Here is a 13,537-nt window from a genome sequence, read left to right on the forward strand (position 1 = left end):
TTCACTTTTAATAACAAAATTTAAAAAAAGTTATCTTATTTGAAAAATTTTATAAGAAATATGTTTATGAAATTATAAAAATAAGTTTTTTATTTGAATAAATTTATGAAACTATAAAAATAAAATTATTTAAATCAAAATAAATATGTAACAGATATAGGCATGAGAGAAAAAAAGCGAAATAACTGATTTGCCTCGTCACTGCTTCTAGTTGCGCTGTGCTGGAAATTAGGAAGTATGTTAGCTGACTATAACCGGCATTTTTACTTCCTCTCCAAAAGGTATCAAATTTGAGGCCATGTTAGAGGCTTTGAGCTACATTTTGATCAGCTATATTTGGCAAAAGATCCAAGATATGTGTTTTGTGGGAAAAGTGTAAGATTTGTTTCTAACACCTTGTATGAGAGTAGTTCCAAAAAGTAAAGACTCCTATTTTTTTTTTTTTTTTTTTTTTTTTTTAATTAAAATAAAATTTAAAGTTCAAAATGATACCATTTAAAACAAGTGACTTGTGCTCCAGAATTTATTTTTCTACAGTCACCACCATTTTCAATAAACTTTTGTCAGAAATACAATGACACATCTCTGCTTCTGATGCACATTGATGACAGGAGATTGCTTTTATTTAGTCTCCAACCATCAATATCTGCAACAGATGAAATTTTTCAGGTAATAAATATGTGAGTTATCATCACAATGCAATTTGAAATCCCCTCTGATCCATTTGAGCAGAATAAAAAAAAATAGGATGTATTACTTCTGGAATGCCCCTCGTAAATCCAACTGTTTCATCACTATTGTTTATTTCTTTCTGAAACAATTTTAGTGGTGAAAATTAATATACCTCAATACTGTATGTACACATGCTGCAGTCCAAATTCACGACTCTGAAAATCATTCATTCACTGAAAACAGACTTTTTATCCAAGCCAACATCATCTTATTTTCATCTCAGATTTTACATTGCTTTGCAATTCTTGCTTTTTTTTTTTTTTTTTTTTTCATTTTTCTTCCTTTGAAGATTGTAATGCTGGGTATGGGGCAGCCAAACCAGCTGCCAACATTGCCCCGCTTTTTATTGAAACCAACTGAGAGCTCTTTTTAGTATCCTCGCTGTTCCCTTAAGTGCAATTGTCTGGATCTCTTTTGCACTTGGTTCAGCAGTATATAATCAGGCGTGACTACTATTATGGCTTTCGTTATAATCTAACCTTGCACGCTACAATATGAAACAAGTCCCTTCCGCACTCTTCTTACTTGCTATGAATGGCACCAAGGTATTTTATCATAATGTATTATATGTGCAACATATAAAATGATGACCTCATGTATCGAGAAAAAAATATATCAAAATATAAAATACTGCCAGGGAGATGGACGTTGCTTGAGATTGAATGAGGATCAAACTTCCAATACTTTTATTGTCATTGTGGTGTACTGGGAGGAAGTTTCACATGCCTCCCCGCAATGATTTCATCTACATTGCACTGTAGAAAACCTACTGTTGATTTTTATAAAATTGTTTTTTTTATAAGGCTTGAATTAAAGTTTAAAATGCTAAAGTCAAGTATCATGATTCGATTGTGCTCTAAGCACTAACATTCATTTAAAATGTGCTCCAATCTTATCAAAAGAACTGTTGATTTTATGTGCCAAGCCCTTCTGCTTGTGTGGTGGTAAAACTTCTTAAATGTACTTTGATCAAAATTACTGTTTTTTTTTTTCTTTATTAAGAGAACACTTCCAGAGACAAAGTATATTAGTGTGACAAAAAAAAAACCCCCAAAAAACAGCCCATCCATTTCAGAGTTCATAGGGAATGAACTCACACACACACCAAGTGCCTTTTATATTTAAGTAGAAATTCACTGGTTTTCACAAGTAAGTATTCTCTTTTCACTTTGAAGCTGTAATTTAAAGAAAAAACAAAAAGTCTCAGTTTGTTTTCAGGTTTTATTATGAAACTAAAATTTATCTGTAAAACGTTTTATAATTAGGATCTGTTTCTTTTAATAAAGTTATTTGTAAAGAGTTTTTTTTAATGCATAGATGCTTGTAGTGTAAAAAGGAAGATCGAGCTAATAAAAATATCTGAATTGAATCTCTTATCCATCATTTTCTTTGTTTTGCAAGATGAAAATCCATTTTTAATTTTTGTTTTGACTATTCAAGGTTAAAGTGTCTTCTTCCATTCTCTAAGGATTTCCTCTGCAGCTTTCAAAGTGCTATCCTCCTGTAGAATAATAAAAATAAAAAAGATAAGTAGAATAATTTTATTTGCATGAAATACAGACTTTTGATAACATTTAATCTTATGACTGTATGATGTTAGGTTGTTCAAAAAATAATGACCAATTTCAGAAACAAACATTTCTTCAATTACAGTATAGAACATATTAGGGGACACATTTATGCATGCACAAATATGACTCTTAGAAACAAGAAAATCTGAGGGTATATCAACTGAATAATCCTAATTAAATGCCTATTTAAAAAATTCCAAAAGAATTAATAAACATTGAAAAAATTGCAATTTAAATCAACTTCTTGAAATGAAATTTAAAAAATCCATAAATCTCTCTCTTTTTTTTTTTTTTTTTACGAACAAGAAAGATAATGAATAAAAGTATTTGGATTCTACAGATTACGGTTTCCAAAAATACGAATAATCAATCCTCATCTCAGAAATATGAAGAAAACTATTTTTATGTTATACAGACAAAATATTAAAGAAAAATGATTCATTATACTCGAGATGGAGAAAAATTGTTGATTTTTTTAACTCAATAACTCGGAGTGAGGAAGTCAGCTTAAAAAAATCCAATTCTGGAATCATGCATTTTTATGGAAGTTAGGCTTCCGATCTTTGCATTATAAAGCAGATCTATTTACAAAAAAAATAAAAATATTTTTTCAATAAAAATATTGAAGACATTTTTTTTCCATATAACTTACTTTTACGATGCAGAAGCGAATGAATTTTTCACCCAAATGTTTATTTTTTGTCGAGTAAAATGCTGAAGGTGGAATAGCAGCCAGTTTCTGAAGGAAAATTTAAAAAAAAAACAAAAACAAAAATAGTTAATTTTAAGAAATTTATTTCGATGATTCCGTTTATAATTCTTGTATTAAAATGACAACCATGAGTGCTCATTTAAAATTACACTTAATTAAAAACAAAAAAACAAAAAACAAATACAGACAAATCTGGATATACATGCGACTGGGAGCCGTTTGGGAATTTAATATTCTCTTGAACCGTGGAAGAAGTCAGTTCAACCCTTCTAGGGTGAATGCCACTGGCATGGCTAGATAATTTGTTAACTGAGAAAGGAGGGCATTTCTTTTTAAATATTTTTAATTAATTAGTCGTGTATAGAGGACCTAAACCATGACCAGCTTAGAAAGAAAATGTTAATGGAAAGTTCCAAAGATTCTGCGACTGATAACCCTATTAGATAAATGAATTAACATTTTGAATCTTCCATATATCATGATTTTTCTATCCATGGAATGAATTTTTAAGTTGTTGATGATGGATATTCTCCAATGACCGGTGTCGGGATGATTAATTTGAAATCGGAACTTTTTGAGGTATTGGATTTGGAAAATTTTGTGTTCATTTTCTGATGCCAAAATCGATTCTTTTGATTGTTTCTTTTATTTTTTTGTTATATTTAAAAAAAAAAAAAAAAAAAAAAAATTATTTTGCTATTGCTGGTACTAATGATAAATACTTATTGATTTTAAACTACCAGTAAAACTAAAAATCAACTGATCACCTCCCAGAAAAAATACATTCCTGGGAGGAATGTATTTTTTACATGTGCGAAAATATATGCACATAATATACAGGCTTTTAATGGTAAGTTAAAACAAAAAATTGATCGGTAGCTATTTAAAGATCTTAAAAAGAATTAGAATTGGTAATTATATTGAAATTTGGAATTTAGAACAGGATCAGTAATTGCATTGGAATCGGGGGAAAATATTGGAATTGTCCCATCACTACCAAAGACTAAATGTGTTCATTAGAAGTGCCATACAATATTATCAATGGGAATTTAAATCTACTTGGAGTTTTTGATGTAACTACATCACAATAGCGGAATTCAGAAAAAAACAAAAAAAAAAACAAAAAAAAAAAACAAAAAAAACAGTATCTACTGACTTTTTATGTCAATTTCGACTAAAAACAATGATATCTACTTAATTGGCATGTCAGAAGTACTTAAATATTATCGCATTATGTAAAAAAGAAAAAAATTTTTTAATCTTTATCGTAAATAAACGTTGTTAGATTTCTTTGGGAAGACGTGACATAATAACAAGGGAAGTAATAGAGTTATGCTAAAAAGAAAAACAAGGCAAAATACACTATTTATTAAAAATTAAAAAAAAATGCTAAAATTTACATGCTATTATTTACCTCCCTTTGGATATATTCATTGCTACAACATGACAATTAATAGAGATCAATGGTTTGCCTTGGAAATTCAATATTAAAAATTTCGAATTTCATTAATATGGTGTAGTTGCACCATTCCCCCCCCCCCATCCCAGTATCAAGTCAACATCTCCACGGATGCATGCAAAAGATGTATAACCATTGCTTTAATCTCAATAGAAGGCAGAATTCTGTGCTTCTGCATTGTAGAACAACTTGCAAAAGAAGAATATGACAATGCCTACGATATTCATATTCAAAGTGGCCTTTGACAAACATTCAGATTATACATGGATGTAAATAGCTCTTTAATTTGATTAGGAAACTATATATGATGATGATAATTATTGCTGTTGTTTATAATTCACTAACAATTTCATCAGCTAATAATGACAAATGGAAATAAAAACAATGAAATTAAGTTTCCAAACTGAATTAAAATCCCATGAGAAAAGTTTCTTTCGTAGAACTGTCCATCTGTGGAACCCAATACCGTGGGGATACTGGTCGTTTTCAAATTTAATGTAAATAAGTTTTGTTGAGCCATCCTCCTAAAATTTCACCATTACTGATCATCATGGTATTGTCCCATAGTTTACCAGACATTTATTAACTCTTATCCTCGATAAAAGGTGACTCCTACTAAAAAAATCCCTAAAATGGTTAAGAAGACTGAAGATGTCTTACCATTCTTTAGAAGGTTGCTTGCTGGTTGTTTATTTAAAACTATACAGTTATGGTGCGACCATTAAAATCCCTACTTTTTTTCAGAACATTGCACATCTCTGAGTTTCTAAGCAATCAAGTGAATACTACCAGACTCCTGTCATACTTTGAATGCCTTGTTTCTCTGGCTTGGATTCATTGAAGTTCTAACGGCTAGCAACTGAATTGGTAAATATCGATGAAATTATTAACCATTTCAGCAACAAAAACCCAAGGACCATCTTGATATTCAGGTGTCAAAAGAAAAAAAAAAAAAAAAAGGTGGGCATGTCTAGAAAGTTACAAATTCAGAAAATAGCATAACTACATGACTTTTGGAAACATTTTTCATGCTCAGAACTGCTGAAGTATAGAAAAAACTTGTCTGCATCAGTTGTTGGTTGTGGAGACACTTCATCCTTTAAAATTGTTAGGCACACCTAAAATAGAGTAATTTCCCTTAGACTGAAGAAGGGAGAATTATCGCCTTTGGAGAAAAAGAAGTTGGCTATAAGAGTTTGGGATGTAAACGAACTTTAAGCTTCACAGCCTTAATCAGCACACATCCAGTAAAGGTTATACTTAGTCCTCTGCTCATTTTTAAGTTGGTATTAAACCAATAATATGTATTATCAAACATAAAAAACCTTGTGCTTCTTGAAATTTACTCAAATTATACACAATGCATCCATGTTTATCGTAACTTATACACTGTTCATTTTTCTGACAATTGTACATTAATTTACGTACTATGCAGGAGTTGTACTGCATCTGAGCACAGTATATAATGATTTCATAATTATTATTAGGAAAAATATGCTTCTTCTAGTTGCATCACTGAGTAGATAGTATTATGACGAACAATCATACACTACACTAGCTCCACTCCAAAGGAGGAGGTAATGCCTGGGAGAATGATCTTATGACAGCAAAGCAGATATTACACTACCCTTCTCCTAAAAGATAGAACATTAGTTTGAAATAATATAGTAAACTGAATTAGGTATTATAATAAAATAGTATAGTTTTGGCTTCAGACGGATAGATACCAAATCCCCATTAGTAATAGATATTTATTCTGCGAGTAAGAAAAAAATTCTGTGTGAGGACACATGAAAAACTACTGTAACCCCCCCCCAAAAAAAAACGATAGTTAAGTAGTTAATTTAACGATATGAACTGAAAACCTGGATATGCCAAGTTCAAATCTAGTTCATTCTAGAACACTTGTATCAAACCAGCACTTGACCTTGTGTCTAACATCCTGGAGAGGAGGTAGATAAAATAACGTAAAAATTTGGTTGGCGTATACAACAAAACATGCTTACACACAATACCGAAAAGATTAATTAACTAAAAAATTGAAAAAAAAAAAAAAAAATCGAAAATCTCACCTTTTCTTTTATCATCCAACGGACAAATTTAAAATCTTTTGGATCATCTGTTCCATCATCTGGCACTTCAATAGCTGACAAAAAAAATTTTTTTAAATAGAAAGATTCATTTTATTGTAAAACTTTAGTATATTTAGTCGTTCTTCCGTTATCTCGTATGACAATTGTATTGTATAAATTATGCATGAACGGTTTTATCACATTTCATTTGTATCGTTCTTATCACACATGGTTATAAATAGAATCAGCAATTTGGAACGATATAATCACAACCCATTTGCGATATAATCACAACCCATTTGCTTACAATATACATGTTATGAACAGGGGTGTTAGCATATCATAACTATTAATGATTTGCAGAAGATTATGCCAAAAGACAAATATGTTTGTATATGTGTGTAGCACATTAATGACAAAAAATAGTGGAAGAAATGAGGATTACTCACAAAACATTTTATTTATAAGGTGGCAACATAGAATGATACAAATTAAATTTATCAGTCCGATATTACTTGAGTTTGTATGTCATAACCATCTTTTATTATCCAGGTTCAAAGTCATACCTTTTGGTGCTTGCCAGCATCTGTCTCATCCTGTTTTTGCATCTCCATTCAACTCACATAAAGAAGTAAAAGATAAGAGCTAACTCTTGAAAAGGAAGTAGCTCCCCTTGCATCATAACAGTACATTTAATTCAACAGCTCAAATCATACTCAAGAACTAGTGCTACCAAATCAGGTTGTCTGAAGATATTTGCTTCCCGACTCAAATGCATCATACATTATAGTTTCTTTTTTCTTTTTTAATGTTTTTGTAAAACTTAACCATGTTCCGCAAAGCCCAAAACAAAATCGACAGAATCATCTACAAAACGACCAAGCCAAGAAATTTGAAGAAATACAAAAATTGAAGCATAAAAACGTTTTTCCAAAAATTATTGGATTCAGCAAGAATAACCCAAAATATTGATATCCTGTGAAACCAAGTAACCAAACTTAAGACACAAACCATGTTTTTTAGACAGTGTCCATGCTGTCACTGTATCCCCTAAGACAGAGAATAATTCATATTTACTACAAAGCTCACTTACGTTTATAGTATCATTTATAATTTAGCGTCTTGGTAACCTTCTATCTCACACCTTTACTTCCCATAGTATTCCTCCAAGTCTTTAACTTTACAAGTAGACCTTCCATTGTTTCACAGGCAAGCACTGCATCAGCAACATACAGCATCTCTTTTGGACAACCCATATGAAATTGCCAAGACAATGCTTCACAAAGACACAACTTAAAAGCAACAAACTTTGTAGAGAACCGTGATGTACTCCTACTTTAACAGTAAAAGTTGTCACTCAACATGCTGTTAATTCTTGTAGGGTTCAGTTGGAATAGGGTCAAAGTCGGAGGGGAGGGGCTGTTATTTTTAATGTATTTTACCGTCTCCTTGATTCCTGGAGGCTCGGGATTCTGCTAAGAGATCTGTCGACAGGTGCTTGAGGAATGGCATTTAAGGTATCATTGTCATACAGATTGGCTTGGTTCAGCAGCTCTTTGAGGTGTTCTCTCCATCTGGAGTTGATGTTGGAGGTATTCTTGAGTAGTGTTGAACTGTTCTTGCTTTTGAGGGGAACTTGACACTGTGCTAAGGGTCAGTACATGACTTTTGTAATGCTCAAGAAACCAATGTGCTGTTAATTTTAACACGGCTGAAAATGACTTCTTGCCACATTCACTAACATATTATTTTTATCTTCTACAATATAAAGGGCAATTGTTTTTTTTTTCTTTCAATGTTTTTATCAGTTTGTTCAAGTTGGGGATGGGGCATCCTACCGAATACTAGATGCTCCCCTGCTAACTCAGATATTTTAATCAAGATCTTTTTAAGATTCGTTTAAGTGCAATTGTTTGACTCTCTCTTGCACTTGATTCACAGGATATATTTGCCAGGTAGTTTTTGAAATTCGTTTTCATGAGTAGTTCCTCCTATAATTACTAGAATAATGGAAATTTTAAGATTCCAGTTTCTTTTCATGTCATAAGACCTTGGTATTTCGTTATATTTTCCCTCTCAGCTGTGTTTAACCCAACATCATTGAGGACACAAACCTCTACTAAGGTTACTTCCTTTCCCCTTGTCCCATATCACTATGTTAGGTTTAATAGTCTCATTTTTAAAGATATGTAGCTGTAGGAAATGCATAATCATAAAGGATGGTGCATGACTTCTTTCCAACTGTTCTTTCTGGTATATGTTCCCACGACTCGCTGCTGCATACGATATTCAACTTTTTACACATAGTCCAATGGAGATATTTACACACTATTGTGCTGCATCGTATAATAGTTGTCTCCCAGCAGAGCCTTATAGTTGGTTCACATTTTTTTTTTTATTTATTTTACTTCAGTAAGTTTTAAGAGATCAAGGGGCTCCCTCCTGGAGCTAACACTTGATTCTGTTATGATTTAAATTTATATCCGAGGGCTCTTTTAAGAATAGATGCTGTTCCCTTTATGGCTGCTATTTGTATTTCGTTACAGCTTGGTCTTCCAGGGATTGCTTCTAAGTATTTATGAAGATTCTTTTTTTATTAACCCAGTTGCTCCTATCACAACCGGTATAATGTTTATTTCTTTCAGAGACCATGTTCACACTGTGTGTATGTTTGTATGTCTGGCTAAATGTGGAAAACAACAAAACAACTCACACAAGGTTGGTGTTTTCTTGATCAATGTTACCCCAATAACTAATATCTAAAATTTAGAAAAAATTATTCATTCTTTGGGGGTGTTAACTGAACCAGATTTTGTCAGGGGAAGTGGTTTTTCAGTGTTATGTACTAATTTGATAAGAAAATGCCGACTCATTCCACAAGTAATCTATTATATAATTAAAGGAGAATTGTCCGTGTGTGTCTATCTTAGTAGAGAGGAATGAGTTGGAAAGAGGAAAAGGAGGATTTAGGGAGAGGGGGAAAGAGAGAAAAATAAAAAGACAGAAGTTTTAATAGAAATATGTAATTTGAAGTGTAAATTTAAAAACTATTTTTGTATAATTTGTGTATTTTTTCTTTTTGTGGACTGTTATCCTCATCTTCATAGTTGTTGTCGTTGTTGTTTCACCACGTTTCAGCCAACCCAACCTCTGGCCTTCTTCAGATGGTTAACCGTGACGGGATAGGAATAGAGTTTCTTCATCGTATAGCATGCATACATTTCAACCAATGATTTAAACAACTCTTCTCGCACTCAGAATACTGATGGCTCGCATATTTGTCACCAGCCCCACTGACCTGAAAACCAGCGCACGATTTATACAAGCAGCGGATGCCCCAGCATCATTTGTAAATTATAAGTTGTATTCATGGAGGAAGTTTCAATGGAAAAGCTTTGAGGGAAAGGTCCCAAGTCCTACCCTTTGAAGCATCCTGTTTGTCATGAAATGTTCACAGACATAAGGACAGGATGACCAGGAAGCTGCATGTGTATGAGATTGACATAAAATTAATTTGCATATTGTTTTAGCAAAAGGATATCTCGTTAATTAACAATTAGTTTTTATTGTCCACCTCCCGATGTAAAGGGAGACAATGTTGTATTTTATAACTTAATTACTTCAATCCTCCCATAATATTGATTATCATTCAACAGAAAATCGATCCTTATTATTAGCCCTTATCCTCGAATGGCTTTATGTCTTGATAAATGGTGTTACATAAGGAGGGAGGAGGAAAGTATTATCAAAGTCTTGAACAGGTGGATGATGCGCAGACTCCCACCAGCAATAGACAGGACATGTAAAAGTACTTCCCAACAACCAAATCAGATATCGACTACAGATTGCTTTAGAAAAAAATAAATAAATAAGAAAAGATTAAAAAGGTAAATCTGAAAAAGTTGCTTACCAAGTGGTTCAGTGTTGGCCATCATAAAAAATCCTCCTTCTGGAATTGTTGGTTCCATTCCTAAGTCGATGAGAACTTTTGCCAATTCATCACGTTTCTTCATGACAACTGGCGGCAATGACTGAAAATAAGATTCTGGGGTGTTGGAAACTTTTAACTCGTGCTCAAATGCGATCGCAACAGATACCTGTGAAATAAAATTTAAACAAAAAGAAAAAATAAACGGTATTGAGATGAGGAGTGATAATTTGGATTTTTTTTTTCATGTTTTGGCTGATGTAACATTCAATCGGTTAAAAGCGTCGATTAGCAAAATATTTGAAGTTACAATCTTCTGTTATAAGTTTCAATCCTTACTACGAATAATAACAATTTCACGATCATGGCTAGTGGAACAAGAACAATCTACCACCATAGATTAAATAATTGGTTTCAAATTCGTATAGCTTTCCAATTTCATGACAAAGATGCAGCTGAAAACATACAGAAGTTATGTCAATCAAAATGTAAAAATAAAAACCACACACACACACACACACACACACATACACACACACATACACACACACATACACACACACATACATACACTGCTTTTATAGAGGTGGCAAATTTTAAATTGACAACTATATTTTCTTTAATTGTAGATTTGGCAACTATCACTTATTTTGGGTTCAGCTTGGTCTGGCAATTCATCATGAAGAAACTGGCACCTGAGCAGCATTTACAAATTGCAAATGATATAAATTTACTGAAAGAAACATTTGATGAATAAATAATTTCATGAAATGGACCTGTCAACTGGCCACACTGTTTGTGCGATTTAACTCCATTACATTATTTTCTTTGGGGATATGTAAAATCCCATGTTTATGCTGATAAGCCAAACACAATAGACCACTTTAGAGGCAACATTCAACATTTTATTATCGAAATACAACCTAATCTAATGCATAGAGATTGTGAAAATTTGACTTCTAGTTTACACCATATATGTACAAACCACAGGGACAAATGCTCGAAATTTTATTTAAATTATAAATACCAAGAATTAATCTTTGGAATACACCACATATTTGTATAATAAAAAAATAAAAAAACACTATATATATATATATATATATATATATATATATATATATTTATAAAGTAAACTTGATTTTTCCCCTCTCTGATCAGATATAGGATTATAAACAGAGGCGCCAAATTGCTGATTCTATTTATAACCATGTGTGATAAGAACGATATAATCAGATGCCAAAACACCTTTATAAAATAGAGCGAATCTTGTTGAATTCGCTAGTGATAGTTTTCATCTAAACACGAGAAGGCCACTACATTTCTACTGATGGTGACTGGATTAATTCTTTGCGCTGGGAAATCTTCTCGAACCGGATTTATGCTGCTATTCTTTTTTTGCTTGGAACTACATATTTCTTATTACAAAAATGACCATACACTGAAGAATATTTTACAATTCCTAATGTGTGGTCGCTTATTATTTACAATGCTTTTGTAGTAAAAAAAACAAAAAGAAAACGACAAAACAGTAATAAAAAGTGCTGCATCTTTACGGTTCATCACAATTGAAAATCGCATAACTTTTTTTTTTTTTTTTTTTTTTTTTTTTTACATAGGCATAACCACTTATCAAGACCAGAGACCACTCGAGGATAAGGGTTAAGAGTGTACAGTAGTCAATTGGACAATACAGTAATTGTTAAGTAATAAGAATTTGGTAAATTTGTTAACTTAAGTGGAACGGCTCATCAAGAACTTGTTTACGTTGCACTTGAAGACAACCATATTGTAGTCAGCTCGAAAGCAGGAAAACAGAAGACAATTCCATAGGCGTGCAGTTCTAAGAAAGAAGCTTTGTTCATGGAATCTACGTTTAGGTTTGGGCACAGATAAAGAGTGGGGGGAATTATTGATAGTGTTTTCAGCTAGATGAGTGTTTCTTGTGAAAAAGTTTGGTGAGGGGGGACCATAGATTGAAGCTCAGTCGAGCACTTGCCATGAAAATAACGATAAAGCAGAGACAAACTCGCAACATCTCTTCTATGAGATAGAGGTTGCAGGGAAGAGAAAAGGACATCTCCTACAAGGCTAAGAAGTCTATTATGAACTCTATCAAGGCAGGACAAGTCCTTTCTAGCAGCTCCTTCCCAGATGTGGCAACAGTACTCCATCCTTGGACGTACAGGGCTCTTATATAGATAGAGAATTGCATTAGCAGTGAGATATCTACTGGATCGATAGAAGGATCCCACCATTTTTCACGTGTCATGCTGGAATAAGTATTCTCACCAAAATTTATGAAAAATGATAGAGTAGAAGATTAATTACAAATGAAAATCAATTTCATCATAAATTTTAGTTTTATCGTATTATGTCATGCATTTTTAGTTGCTTAAATAAAAGTAAGATTTATCTCCCTTGCTAGACGCGAACCTGCTATTTCTGTTGTAATCAATCTGGATTGAGAAAATACAATAAGACTGATATTTATTTTTAATAAAAATTTCTATGTGATCTACTCAATCATTTTTTTTTTAAATTTCTGGTTATTTTACTTATTTCAGCATGTCACCTAAGTACATCAAAGTATTTTTACTTGAAATGCAATTTTCAATTGTGACTAATAATACAGAAGCACCAAAAAAGCATTAAACATCAAAAATAGTAAATTATAGCAAATTTAAAAGTATACTCGAAATGAAAAAAAAAAAAACAAACCTTTATAAACAAATCCGGAAAGGAGATAATTGAAAATTGTACCGTTTTTTTTTTTTTTTTTTAATAATAAAATTCTTTACCTTTAAATTACGTCCGAGTTAGTGTTGTAACTTGCGAACCTAGAAAATTTTATTTAAAAAACTTGTTGGAGTTATCTCCCTTCTTAAGTTGTATAGCTCTGTCATCTTTTTCTCGGTAATCAACTTGTTTTTTCTCCATTTTGAGTGTATGCTGAAGACTTGCTATAACTTCCTCTTACGTTACAGAAAAGTTGTTTAAGAGTAATGAAATCTTGCTCAAATATATTTCCCATGTAAACAGTAAACGAACATACATTAACAA

General features: G+C 32.2%; 1 protein-coding gene across 6 annotated transcripts in view; it reads right to left on the reverse strand.

The window, feature by feature from the left end:
- Positions 1-1,939: 1,939 nt before the first annotated feature.
- The window catches only part of LOC145286217 (kynurenine aminotransferase-like), a 96,964-nt gene continuing 85,366 nt past the window's right edge, over positions 1,940-13,537 (reverse strand). For all 6 annotated transcript variants that reach the window (XM_080135020.1, XM_080135021.1, XM_080135023.1 and 3 more), the window contains exons 10-13: positions 10,457-10,643; positions 6,547-6,620; positions 2,956-3,042; positions 1,940-2,233 (exon numbers count right to left, since the gene is read on the reverse strand). In XM_080135020.1, coding sequence (XP_079991146.1) covers positions 2,174-2,233; positions 2,956-3,042; positions 6,547-6,620; positions 10,457-10,643 — 408 coding nt within the window. In that variant the 3' untranslated portion in view covers positions 1,940-2,173. The remainder of the gene's footprint in view (positions 2,234-2,955; positions 3,043-6,546; positions 6,621-10,456; positions 10,644-13,537) is intronic.

The sequence above is a fragment of the Euprymna scolopes genome, chromosome 10 (genome assembly GCF_053919585.1).
Source record: "Euprymna scolopes isolate OS-2025 chromosome 10, ASM5391958v1, whole genome shotgun sequence".
NCBI lineage: Eukaryota > Metazoa > Mollusca > Cephalopoda > Sepiida > Sepiolidae > Euprymna > Euprymna scolopes.